Here is a 14,361-nt window from a genome sequence, read left to right as displayed (position 1 = left end):
TAAAGCTATTTACCATTGTTGGGATACGTACAGCGTGCATACGCATGCAAATGAGGAAATCGCGGAATCTCTTTGAATCTTAAGCGCAGCAACTTCGCTGGCTTGCGGTATAAGATGCGATGCTGGTTTAGCGCCGTAAAGACTCGATCCGCAGGGCTGCTGCTGTCTAAAAACGGCGATACAAAAGCGAGAGGAAACCCAACGACGATCGGTTAAAACCGATTTCCGAGTTTCGCAACAATTATATCCGCAGTTGCTGCGTTATTCCTTTACACGCACGCAAATTGTATTTTCATTGTTCCTGAGCTCTTTTTATTCACGCTAAAAAACATGAGTAGAATAGCACAGCCGGTTCTGGACGCAGATTCCTGTACCGTCATTTTACCGACGCTTAGCCAAGACACAAACCTTTTTCTAGAATGTTCGGCAGTTCGGAGATAGCTATTTTAATGATAAAACATTCTCGAAAAAGGCTTGCGTCTTGGCTAAGTGTCGGTAAAATGTCGGTATAGGAATCTGTGTTGAGAAAGGGGCTTTGCTATTCCACTAATTATTGAAAACGACCGTTTTTTTTTTTTTTTTTTTCAGCGAAAATCTGAAAAAACTACTAAAAATCTTACATTATGTATAAAAAATTTTTAACCATCTATCCGTTATTTAATTTTGGTCCACTTTTTTTTACTTCAAACGGCTCAAAAAGACACACATTCTGGGTCCAAACTTGAGAGAGCCAGACCCTGGTCGATTTGACGTGACAAAAAGGAAAGAAAATTGAAGAGAACGGTATTGTGAAACCAGAAAATATACGAATATAGCTGCGATGTAGAGAAGTGGGAATCGATTTAACAGGGCATGCATCGAGAAATGCAGTAACTCCTCCCAAAGCGGTTATACGTATAAATAAGTATCCATGCATAGAGCAACCACATAATGACCGGCAATCGAACGTCCGGGCGAAGCTTACACTTACATTTCCTCAAATTGGCAAATATTAAGAGAGCGCAATCAGGGGCGTACAAAGCTTCAAATCCGGGGTCTGCATTGGAGGTGGTATAACAAATTATAACGGCGTGCAGTAGGTGTAGAATATAAGGAAAGCTCGACTTCGATTCGCGATCGTAGTTTCGAAGTGTATGAGGTATACAACGCGTTTCAACTCTAATGGAACGACGTGTGATTCGTGCGCTACGCCGCGATGAAAACGGCCGCAACGCAGTTAATACCTCGGTAATATATGCAATTGTTAAACTCTAATACGCGCAGCGGTCGGGTAATATTAGGTTCGCTGAACGAGGGTCGGAGGCAATCGTTAGTGGAAAGCAGACTATTTCGTTCGAAACGTGATGCACGGATGCGGTGTATCCTCGGTTTTATCATAATTAGGCGGCAAAGTTCACCTTCTCAATCCATCATGTTATAATTATTATACGTGATGCGGTAGAGAGCGAGCGACTTCAGTGCCCATTCCAAAATCGCACATTAAGAAAAATTTCACTTGTTACAGTAACTAGAAAAATTGAATAAAACAGGTATCGTTAAAAAAGCTGTTTGAATATTGTTGGGATTACGAAAAACGAGGTACGCCTAACCATTTTGCGCTATCGTCGATCCTTTTTTTGGTTATTGCAACGCTGAATCAGTTTCTGAGGTTTACTCTACTTTTTTAGTTAAACAAGGCTTCAACGTCAATTTATCGTTGCACGAGCGTTAAATTTTCGCAACAGTTGCAAGAAAATATAGCAACAGTGATCGTAATGAGAAAGAATAGTATAGAATACTAGAATTTCCGGTAACGGCTACAAAACTAATTTTCATTTTCTACCTAAAACTATATTTTTCGATTGTGGTAAAAAATGAAATCAGTTAAGGACTGAGCGGTAACCGGAACTAAAAATTTCACTCAGTGCACACAAAACACACGTTTTTTTCCAACGATGACAAGTTTCAATTTCAAATATATTATACAAAGACACTGTACAAGTTGATTTATCATCGTTTATAACCAACATTATTCGATTCTCAAATTTTTTTTACAACAAAAAAAAAAAAAAAACGCGAAAAAATGTGCCAGTATTTCGTTTCATTTACAGCATTGATCTCGTATCCATCACCCAATTCCTGGGGTAATTTTCGCATTCGTTCGATCCTTCAATTGATTTCGTGCTTCGTGTGATTATTATTCCTCCGTTTTTTTTTTTTTTTTTGTCGATTTCCATTCTTCTTTGTTTTTGCGAACTATTTCTTTTTTTGCTTTTCTATTGCTGTATTCGCAATTAGACTGCGTTAATTTGCACGCACGCATGCAAGCATAGCCACGGGTGATTTCAATGTCGGCGGAAGAGAGATTGTGGTTTAATTTTTTCATCCAAATGTGGTTACGAATGATCCGTGCCGTGCGAACCAGAGAAAATTAGACGCGCGTACCTATTTGGCGTACGCAAATATTATCGAGTGGACTAGAAAAAGCTGCTCGGCTATTATAATAGATGTGCAAAAAATGTCTGCGAGATTTATGAAATTAAAGGTTTTTGGCGGGTCGAGAGCCTCGAGACAACGCGGCTAACGATCATCTGCGCCTTGACACAGTTTCTAATTTTTCTTTAACGAGTGTGTGTGTTTTTTTATTCTTCTAATTTTAATTTTATTCAGTTTTTTTTTTTTTCATTTTTCAAATTTGCAATTTACATAATCAACGTTGATAATTAAATCGACTCGACATGACTTTACATAACTCGCCTGACTACGTTTCATTTTTCCTTCTTTCTTTTTTCAGCGTTCGTATAATCTCTAAATCGTTATCATAATTTTATTGCATCTTATTTCGATGTTACGTTACGTTATTTATTTATTTATATCAACTCGCAAGTATTTCCGCTGTATCATTTAGTTTAGCTATCTAATCTCCTTTCTCTTTTCCTCCGAGGCTCTTCCTTTCTCTCGCGACGATCATGCGGGAGCTAATATCGGAGGAATTTCGCCACAGGCGATGCGCGAAGAGTGTATAAAAAGAAGTTAACAAGTTACAATCTAAACAAGAATCGTTACGCATGCTCAAAATTTTAACAAATTTCCTTAGCACCGGTTTTACTTGCAATCGATTGTTTCCTCAACATCCAGATTTTTTTTTTCTTACACACATACAATCGTCATCTTCTATCCCTGAAAGTTTCTCTTTTTTTAATTTTTCTATTTTGCGTCTAACGGTGAATAAAATATCGAAACTTATACGTATATATCTATAAGTCACAATATTAAACACGGATTTGGAAATGAATATAAAAATTCAAAAGCCCGCGTAATAAGAAATTTGGGTTAATCTTTTCCGGCTCTATTTTTATTTCCTCGATTTCGCTAGGAAGAAGACAGGAAATTGGAACGCGAGTTTCAGCGTGCTTACATTACCGTAGTATACTACATATCCCGTATACTTACAACACACAAATTAACGCGAGCCAATCTCGAAGGCTGATTAACCTGATTAACGTCATCGGTTACTTGTTTTAGCCACGTTGTGCGGAAGCGTGTATACCTATAGATGGGCGGGAGTTATACAACACCTGCGTCCAATCTCGAGCCTTTGATTATCTATTAGCACGCGACAATCGGCAATGCCGGCGCTTCCTTATTCGGATGGAACAGGAATCCGCCCATCAATTATACATATATAGGGCCGACCAATCAACCTAATCTAGCTAATCTGAAACTGGTACAATATAAACCAATCCGAGAAGTGAAAGTTGGCCCTGCATCGAAGCTTTTTCATTCACTTGGTGCGTACATCGAGTATAACAGGTAAATATCTCGCTACAACGGTGTGATAATTTTGTATATTAATTTTTATTAAACATTATATGAAACAGGTTTGAAATTTCGAATCCAACAGAAACAAAAAGTTAATCCTTGCCTTAAAAAAAAAAGGATGCGCTAGATTTAAATTTGTGCTTTGTTTAATATTTCAACGATCAGGTAGCTAATTCGTTTTCATTTTTATTGTAATAGCTCTATCGCTATTATAGCACAAGGGGATACATGTATACATATATTAAATAAATCGTCGCTCCAGGTACCAATAATTGATTCATATCTTTACAGTTCGTACAGTACATGTACATTCTATGTCGCAGGGTTAACCCAAATTTTATTTGAGACAGTCACAAGTGCAGTAGTCAAACATTAAAGAGTATGTACTGCTTCTTGTTCCCGGTGTGGTAGAATATATACAATACCGAGGTGCAGTGTATAGAAGTGATCAAAATGATGATGATGATGATGATGATCGCTGAGAAAGCTGAATCGTGAGTATCGCGAATGGTCGTACGCGGTGGCTCGCGTTTATATAGGTACGTGATTATCGTTGATGCACACGTCCTATACCATGTATATAAAATATCACGTATAATGCGATCAGTGTAATACAATGCAGGATTACAAAGTATATAATACGGCTGTACGATTTTATTTAGTCTCAACGTTTTATTTATTTTTTTTTCAACCCTTCTTATTTTCTTCTTAAACGATTATCAATCAATATTTTATCTCGAGCTTAACTCGAAGATAAATACCTATGCGTGTATAAAGGAATAAAGGAAACACAATCAGCGCCAACTTTCTTCTCCTCTTTTACTCCCCCCGCTCATGTATTTTGCTCGTGTATAATTTCCACATGTCGGCATGGACTTGCGGGGAGATCGCGAGGATCAAGGAGGAAGGCCAGCGAAGTGAAATGATAACGTAATTATCGTTTCAAGGTCAAGTGCATTCCTGGCACGTGAACGACGCCATTATAGATCGGGAGATTGATTTAGGATTAAGAGTGTTTCTATAATTAAAAATGAAAACATTGTCGACAAATCAAGGGAAATTAACACGAAATTAAACTAGAAGACAACGGATTTTCATTTGATTACCGAACCGCTTTCAATGATTTTTACTGCATGTTCATCGATTCACCTTCGTAGTGAGAGAATGTGTACGTAACGCGTAGTGTGAATTCGTCAAGTTGTGTTAGCGTTTTTTCTTCATTACTCACCTCGCGCGCCTGGTCCTCGATGTTTCTGAGGATGGTTAAATTCCTGATCGTAGCTCGTCGAGATTCGCAGGACGATTCAAGCCTCGTCGCTGCATTACTGACTTCCGTTAGCAGTCGACGAGCCCGATCCAGGGATAGCCTGGATATAATTTACAGAGGAAAGCGAATATTAGTCGAAATGTCGATAAGGATGATCACTGTTTCAATAAGCACAAGGAAACTCGTCCAGATGAAAAGTCTTGGCTATTCCGAACGCAATAAAACTGATTACAGTGATAATACGATAGATCTAAAATAGAAGATTTTTCTAACAATTCATCATTTCGCACGTATGAAAGTGAAAAAAGAAAAAAACCGATTTTACCAAACGCATTACAGACACGGATGTACAGAAATTCAGAAATTTTACCTGACTTGCTCGACGTGGCGAATGTTTTGGGAGCGTTCCTCGAGGAGGGCGATCACCTCGTTGGCATCAGCCGGTGTGCGTTTTACTGTAGGATCTGTCAGCAGACGACTGAGCGGAACCAACGGTTGCGGAATAATCGCACACTCCTTTAATTCCGACATGGCCATGGCGAGCTTTCGACCCGCAGCCTGCCACTTCGACATCACCGTGTCGTATTCCTGAATAACATAGAAAGGACAAATTAAATAACTAAATGTAAAGAATATGCGTTAATTAAACGTTATATAATATTGAAATAGTCAGTTTGCAATGCGACGTTGGTGGGAAAAGAATCAAAGTAATGCATCCAAGCTGATAACTGATAATTGATCGTGTTTTTCGCATGTAATTCGTTGAATTGAACTAGTCTATTACCTATTACGTGTCACTAATTGACCAGACATTACACTAATTTGATACTCGAAGAACAATCACGATTTGCATCAATGGAAATTGAAAACTTATAGGTTATGTGGCGTCAAAATGGCGCCGATAATCCGGCTTTGACGTCACGAGTCAGATTTCCCAATACAGAGAAAACGGAGATAAAAATTGAGAAGAAAGTTGCGCGATATTCGCAAATTGTTTTCATTTCACGTTCTCGAGAAAATGTTGCAAGATAAGAAGGCGGCGTAACAATAAACAATTATATTACAGTAATTCTGGTCACGCCAGCTTTTTTACGTTTAAATTAACGAACCGCCAGATCGATGAGAACCACTGTCAATTAAAACCGGTTAATCGGAACGTGCCGTGGTAGCAGCTACTGGCGGGTCGATGGAGACACGGTGGAATTCGTCGTATGCGCGTTATATCCCTTGGGGGTAAATTACGAAGGAGGGACAATCGGTGTACCTCAAACGGTCGGGTTGATTTTCAAGTTACATTGAGTTAGGTTGGAGGTTGGAACGCTCTTCTCCTTCTCATCGACTCGAGGATTCCTTGAACGCGGAGATTTTTCTAACCATGGTTTCTACCTGCGAGCGGTGTAAAGTCAATTCAATTCTTAATTAATTCTACGAAATTCGTCCACCTGTTTGTCTCTTGCGCCTTGTCATCTCAATTCGCAACCCGCTTTGCGGAGACGAATTTCTGGTTGCCGACTCGAGTAACGCGGTACTGATTTTCGAACTGTGAATATATTATTGTATCGATGGAAATTCGGTTGCTCAAATCAGGTTTCAACGGAACGAAATATGAAGACTTTTCATTTGGATTGGAATTTTGTCATATTGATCAAGAATTTTGAGGGATAACTTGGAGAGGATATTTTCGATACAGAATTCTACGGCGATATTTAAACTACTTAGAGATTTTGCACTAATTTTTTCTTGAAAACTGACCGGTGTTAATGGAATTTTATACGATAGAAGAAAGCAGAGAAATGAATTGCAATTATATTCGGTTACGTATTTGGTGTCGAAGAAAATTTTTCGTTTTTTGCATACCTTGAAAAATGATATCCATTGAAGATGATCGGATTTTTGATGGCGGTTTGAGATGTGTTTGGAAATAGTTTCCTCGTCTACGAATACAACCTGAAAAAGAATAACCATTGTATATTAAATCAGCAAATAAAAATTAAATAAGAGAGAAATAAAAGTCGACGATTAAACTCTACGCAATAGCTGACTTTATTCAAACAGGCGTTTAAATCGCGATGAGAAGTATTTGAAAAGCAACGACTTACCTTGATTTGACTGCGGGGTAAAAGCGGCCTGCCGGGTGCCTCGTCACATGAATTTCGAAGCACCAAGGCTTGAGAAACTCTCAATGTACGCTAAATAAGGAAAACAACGTATTGAAGTTCGCTGACTTTTACTATAATATTACTTTATACATTCGAAAATAATTGTTTCGTTAAGTATTTATTATGTGAAGAAAAATAAGCAAAAAAAGAACAGAAAATGACTCGGATGAGTTACCTGCAGGAGGTGAAACGCGTTGTCGAGAAGATCCAATTCTTCGGACGGCTGGCCAGTCACGAGTAACGTGAATTCGGTATCTGATCGGTCGGAACTGTGGCAAAAATAGGGAATTCCGAATGAGATAAATTATCTGAGACTATCGGGAATACCGGTGTTTAAAAATAGATAAAATCGAAGAAAATTTAGGCTAGCTCCTAGCCTGTTATTGACCGACGAAAAACGATAAATTTGTTCTTTTTTCGCTCTCTCTCTCCTCTATCTTCCTTTCTTCGTAGAAAACCTGTTACAGAAGGTGACAATAAAAGAAAAGAAAGGTAAATAAGGAAAAAAGGATTTCTTAGATAGGCGAGGACACGCGCTCATGGAACAAGTAACCCTATACAGGCTGCAGTACAAGCGCGATAAAAATGCTAGCTTAACAGCACCGCATGCGACTGACGTTATATTAACTTATGACACGTGAGTCTATCTGGGTATATTTCTCACGCTGCTCCTGTAACACCCACGTAGACGCCATTGCATTGGCGTAACACTCTTGATACAATCCGTAGGTGAAAATTGAGACGAAAGAAGGAAACGGATAAATTTTGCAGGGAGAAAAAAAAAAAAACTATACGCGGATTAAGGTTTTTCGTTTGGAAGCGACAACTTTTCATCTTGTTCCTACAATAAAAAACTGTTTTACATAATAGGAAAAAAAATCTTCGCGAAAGGATATCTCGCAAATCCGACAATTTTATATTACGACAAGGAGTTGACTTTATCCTGGAAGTATTTTGCACAAATACTAATCTTTGACAGTCTTTCAAATTATTGATTTTACAAGAATATTTTAACCGACCTTTTAAAATTTCATCCCAGAGACATCCTTTCGCTAACGGAAATCTTCTCTCACTATTTACAAGTATTTTCGCGTACAACGAGACTAAATAGAAAAAAATTTACTGTCCAAGCAAAATACCCTGTATTTGTTCCTGACCGGTTGTAAACGTATAAGGTATAAATTTCGTTACGGCCCCGTGAAATTTTTCTTATGTTCAGCGTGAAAATGGATCGATGAAAAAAGTATCTACGTAAAGTTTTCGCTTATCCTACGCCTCTGGATTTTTTTCTTTTTCTCTAAAATGCTTTTACAGCGGTGCATTAGCACTATTGTAAGTCGGGCCGCCGGTATTATGCACCCCAATGTCTGCGTGAGACGCACGTGCGACTTGGATGAGAGGATCGAGGATGGAACTTGACGCGGTTTAGCTTCGCCTTGGGTGGGCCATTGCGGCGAGGCGTTTATGGTTATAAAATTTAACCCCGAAAGAATTTTCCCAGGGTATATAGGTAGGTAGGTAGGTAGGTATAATGGCAGTGACAGGTTGGACCGAGAGCTAGAACGTGACCTTATATATGACGATGGTTTGATATGCAGAGAAGAAACCGAAAACCCCTTTTACCAAAGAAGAAGTCCCGCACTGCAACGCGCAGCGAGGAAAAACATGATCTATAGAAACAGGTATGTCTGCACAGAGATTCAATTGAATACAAGAAACGTGCAGGCAGGCAATGAGCATGAGCATGGGGAAAGATTAAAAATGTATTATACAAAAAAAAAATATATATATATACCCAACGGTGGTGGAAATGCGGTCAAGTGTGCAAAACTAGATCAACTCGACAAGTCGGCAAGTGCGAGAACCTTTGTATATATCTTTGGATCTCGAGACACACCGCGTGACTACTTTTCTCTGTACGATCCGGTAGCATTTCTATTATGATATATACGACTTGCTAGCAATAAAACGAAAGCGAGGTTCTGAAAGACTCATCTTTGTTCGAAAAAATTTACCAAATTTACCGCAGTTTCCTTGCATTATAATAGCTCTGCCGAACTCTATTTCTAAACGTACGCTTTAAAAATGTACAACATCGTGTAAAACAGGGTTGCCCCTTTTTTATACTCATATCTGGTGGTGTATAAATAGATATACATATATATAAGGCCGGTTCTGCGTACAGATTCCGATACCGACAGCTCAGATACAAACCCTTTTTTTCGGGTGGAGTTTATACCAAAACTGGTCAACTTTACCGACGATATCGATGAATTTTATCGACGATCGATAAAGTTGACCAGTGTGGGGATACCCTCCACCCGAAAAACGGGTTTGTGTCTGAGCTGTGAAACGGCTGAAAATGTCGATAAGATGTCGGTATCGGAATCTGTACACTGAAACGGTCTTACATATCTACTTGTATAAGGTAATGTACCTAATCGAAATGAAGTTGCGGTGTCTTTCTTGACATGCATATATATACCTACCTACCTTTATTGATTTATATCATGCGGAAGAGTGCGCGCAGGGCAATTTGCATGTGTAAACAATAATAATTGATACTGCGGTGGATATAATATATATATATATATACACACCATAGTATATGCGCGTTACGGGTATACATATTATGTCTATAAATACAGTACCTATAATGATATTCGTCGACTAGAAAGTACCTACGTTGCGCTGGTATAATTGTAAGGGTCGACGATACTGTCGGGTGCATGCATGGATATTACTTTCAGGATAATTAATAAATAACCTATTCGCGACTCCCTCCATACCTATCGATATCGATCATTAATTTTAATATCTTAATGTAATACACCGCACTGCAGCACGGCACATCTTTACAACTGCAGCAAATAATATACCTACTTTCCCTTATATTATGGTGCAAGTTACCGTATACCTCCACGTCCCCGTGATTATACCATGCATCTTTTGTAAATTTATTATGCCGTGGTACAAGAGGGCGATGAATTTTTTAAATTTGTATTTGATATTATTCTCCGACTACATTTTCTCTCGAAACGAATGGAAGCTGCGTCGATTCGATTAAGAATCATTCACGGCGTAGAATGAATTTGAATAAATTTATTCTACGAACCTGGGTAGGTGAACGAGGTAGAGAATAAAACAGGCGATTTCGACCGGCGAAATAGCCTCCGTCGGTGACACAGTGCTGTCGTATTCGATGACAGGTCTGTCGGCACAGTCTTTGTACCCTGAAACAGATTAAAAAAAAAGAATGAAATTAAATACATCATCCCTCATTATTCTCCTCATCGTCATTATAGTTCTAAATATTCAAGTTTTTATTTTTATTCTATTTATTGCAAGATTTTTACGATTTACACACATATTTTCAAAAAAAAATAGTTTAAATGGACAAAAAAAAAAAAAAAAAACAACGAACAAACCGAGCACGAAACCTGATTTCAAAACATAAAGCAAGAATAATGCGTCCACAGGTATAAATAAATAATATCCGAATAACAGGGTGTTGTGCAATTCTGCAGGGAACGACCGGGCACACATATGCATATAAATAGGTACGTAATATAGAAGCGCATGCTGCATCTTGGATCATGAATGAATGATGAAATTGATTCGCCTTGACTGAACGAACGCATCTCTTCTCACATTAATTTGCAGTGCACGCATTTCGTTGCATCTGCGGCTTAGACTTATAAACAGTCCGTTCGTTCGGTTCATCAATCGTTGCTTTTCATTCACGGTTGATAATAAAAATTAAAATCATGCATTTATCCAGATTTATACACAGCAAATTGACGGTTATAATAATTATGTATATTACAGTTGAATTTATGAGACTGAAGAACAACATTGACAACTAACTCGACATACTTTAATGACAATAATTATACAAAAATTTACCAAATATGTCGATCAAATACGACGATAAAAATGTTTTATAGTTACAATTCAAATACAAATCTATATTTTCAGTAAATTAACCAAAATTGTTATTCTGAATTTAAAAAAAAAAGCAATTTCTTTCGCTATATTTGACCATGATATTTGGTAAATTTTTTGTGCAGAGAATGTTGAAAACCTGTGTTTGTTTTCAAAAAACGTTTCGCAAATCGTTGATTGATCCCGTCTACTTCTACCTATTAAGAATGACCAAACGCAATCGATTTTTTTTCACGATTACGATTCAATCGAGTCGTGCTTGATTATTTGCTTTTTGATTCGATTAATCGATGCATCGATTGTTCTTAGCTCAGTGGGCATCGCTGCAGTACTCTGAGAGAAATTTTTAGTTCCGGTTACCGCTCGGTTCTTAACTATTTTCATTTTTTACCACAACGCAAAAATATAGTTCTAGGCAGAAAATGAAAATTAGTTTTTTAGCCGTTACCGGAAAGTCTAGTATCCGTTACTATTCTTTCTCATTACGATCACTATTGCTATATTTTCTTGCAACTGCTGCGAAAATTTAACGCTCGTGCAACGATAAATTGACGTTAAAGCCTTGTTCAACTAAAAAAGTAGAGTAAACCTCAGAAACTGATTTTGCGTTGCAATAACCAAAATAGAATCGACAATAGCGCAAAATGGTTAGGCGTACCTCGTTTTTCGCAATTCCAACAATATTCAAACAGTTCTTTTAACGATACCTGTTTTACTTAATTTTTCTAGTTACTGTAACAAATGAAATTTTTTCCAGTGTACACCTATACCTATAAACATTCTCCTAATCCAGTTAGAGATTGCAGTTTCTACCTGAACTCGTGGCAGCATCATCTCGTGCAGTAATAACAAACACGTGCGGTCTGATTATATGCCTGGTTATTCTACTGCATATTCGGTATATATATATATATATATATATATATATATATATATACACGGTAAATCGTTGTTGCGCGTAGGTAGGAAAAGGTACGTTGGAGTAGCCACGTAGAAGAGTACCGTTCACGGGATAAATAAGTCGAAGTCAGCTGCCGCTGGAGTGCAGATGCGACTCTTCGACTCGAACTGGAGAACTCCCACGCCCCCGCTTTGGACCCGCGTGCGCCAAGGATGGCGTGCCTTCCTTGGAGAACAAGGCGAATTAATCGCGTGGTCGCGGACCGAAGTGAAATTAAGTCCTCGAAGGTTTTGCACGACCCGCTGCAACTTCGCACGTAGGTATCAAGTATTTATCCTACAAGACGTATCGAGATATTATCCTACGTGAAACGTGTGATTTCCACCATTTTGTTGATTAATTTTTTTTTTTTTTTTTATCATTTTTCACTATCTTGCGAAATTTCTACCGTTTTCATAATTACTACCTCAATAACTGTATTAATTATTGCGGCACCAATTTAGCATATTCGAATTAAGAATCCGCAGGTAACCGAATGAAGAATCTCCGATGAATTTATCATTTTTTTTTCTTTCTTTTTTTTCTTATTTTTACTTTGATTTTTGAATTTTTTTTCCATCAACACCGTGCCGATTCGCTGCGTGGCGATGCGTTCACGCTTCCCACGACACAGTTTCACCCCTGCCACATGTACATCGAATGCATACAACATCGAAGCGAACAGCCGTTCCTCGGCAATATGCAGAGATGAGATGGGATGAGAGAGAGAATGAGAGAAAGAGAGCGATAGCGAGAGAGAGAGAAGAGATTGTATCGGTAATACAGGATGAGAAATTATCCATTAGCCACAGGGTCACAACTCCTCCCAGCTGCTTATCGTTGACCATATTAACTTGGGGCGTCTCGATACCCGGGTGAAAAAATATAAATACATATTACACACCCGTTGGAAAAGGGTTCAGGATGTTTGAACGTATAGAAAGAAGTTTAGAAATTTTTGTCTCGCGATCCATTTTTCAAAAAAGAAAAAAAAAAAAAGAAAAAAAAAAATACCACAAGAAAGATATTTAGCTTGTTAAAAGGAGTCAAAAGGGGTCGCGTGGCTAGGTGGCTAAGGAGGTCAGAGGCGTCATATTGTACCGGCGTGAAGTACGGTGCCCGATAATTTACGGCACGTTCCCTATAGCTGGTTGGACTCGTACACCGCTAAGAGTCGGGAATACTGCAATAACGCGGTGTAGTTTCCTTGTACTATCAGAACCATCAGCGTTGTTAAAGTCAAAGTTTCGCCACCGCCACAAGATACGAAAGAGCCGTGCAATAGTAACAACTCGCTAATTACTGTTACTGGTTCTTCGTACAATCGGGAGTAACGATCTGAAAATCGTTCAAGTTATGTGATTTCAAGTCGTATAATAAGTTGTGACTGCCTCGAGTGCTTCTTCGGGTTTATTAAGAGCGACCACTTATACCCGGTGGAATGAGAAAAGATTTTTGTTAATTATAAAAATTTATCATTATTATTATTAGAAGAAGAAAAGTGCAGAGCTGACCTGCGAGCCCACCCATTCACCGTATAGTTATGGTGCATGAGTTGTGACAACGGGTGGGAAGGGGGTAGGGCAGTAATTTATTGCCAGATATTAATTATCCTTACAATCTTCCACGTCGTCGGGTCTTTCACACGGTACACATGTTCACAAGCCTGAAGCCTGCCGCCTCTCACCCTCGAAAAAGGTCGAGCAATTAAATGCGCGCGAAGTGTGCACGGTGGGAGAAGCGATAAGGAGAGGATGTCAAATCGAGAAGGTGGATGAAGCTGAAAAATGGACCAAACCCATTTCTTCTTTCACTAAACTACCCGTCGTTATACAGTTACAAAGGAAGAAAAGTAAGGTTGTAACATCGTTTCATGAACTTCAAAAACGTTTGAACACCCCGGGTGTTTTTCGTTGAAACAGTACACCTAGATGAAAGATCGGTTTTATCACCGACGACCGGTAAGCAAGACACCCGGGGAGTGTATCAGACGTCCTGGAGTTAGAGCTCCCGTAGCCGAAGAAGAAGGTCTTAATTTAAATCTTGTGGTAAGTAGCAGGTAAAGGCGGGCGCAGTGTTTCTATTTTAATGGAATATTGTACAGTTATACACGCGATGTGTTCATGGTGCTGGAGGAACGTTACAGGGTGGAACGCGTTTAGACGCGTATAATGGTGGTTTAAGGCACGCGGCGAACCCTCAAGGCCGGCAGCCAAGGAACTGTTGCGGATACTCGATCGCTGTATAAG

General features: G+C 38.8%; 1 protein-coding gene across 1 annotated transcript in view; it reads right to left on the bottom strand.

Annotated features, from left to right (window-relative positions):
* LOC107224435 overlaps positions 1 to 14,361 on the bottom strand; it is a 192,503-nt gene that overhangs the window by 54,929 nt on the left and 123,213 nt on the right. Inside the window, exons 7-12 of the mRNA XM_046732611.1 lie at positions 10,343 to 10,460; positions 7,403 to 7,496; positions 7,168 to 7,257; positions 6,926 to 7,015; positions 5,439 to 5,656; positions 5,030 to 5,168 (exon numbers count right to left, since the gene is read on the bottom strand). Coding sequence (XP_046588567.1) covers positions 5,030 to 5,168; positions 5,439 to 5,656; positions 6,926 to 7,015; positions 7,168 to 7,257; positions 7,403 to 7,496; positions 10,343 to 10,460 — 749 coding nt within the window. The remainder of the gene's footprint in view (positions 1 to 5,029; positions 5,169 to 5,438; positions 5,657 to 6,925; positions 7,016 to 7,167; positions 7,258 to 7,402; positions 7,497 to 10,342; positions 10,461 to 14,361) is intronic.

This window comes from Neodiprion lecontei, chromosome 2 (assembly GCF_021901455.1).
Source record: "Neodiprion lecontei isolate iyNeoLeco1 chromosome 2, iyNeoLeco1.1, whole genome shotgun sequence".
NCBI classification, from domain to species: Eukaryota; Metazoa; Arthropoda; class Insecta; order Hymenoptera; family Diprionidae; genus Neodiprion; species Neodiprion lecontei.
Note: the sequence above shows the minus strand (reverse complement) of the source record. Positions and strands in the feature narration are given on the sequence as shown.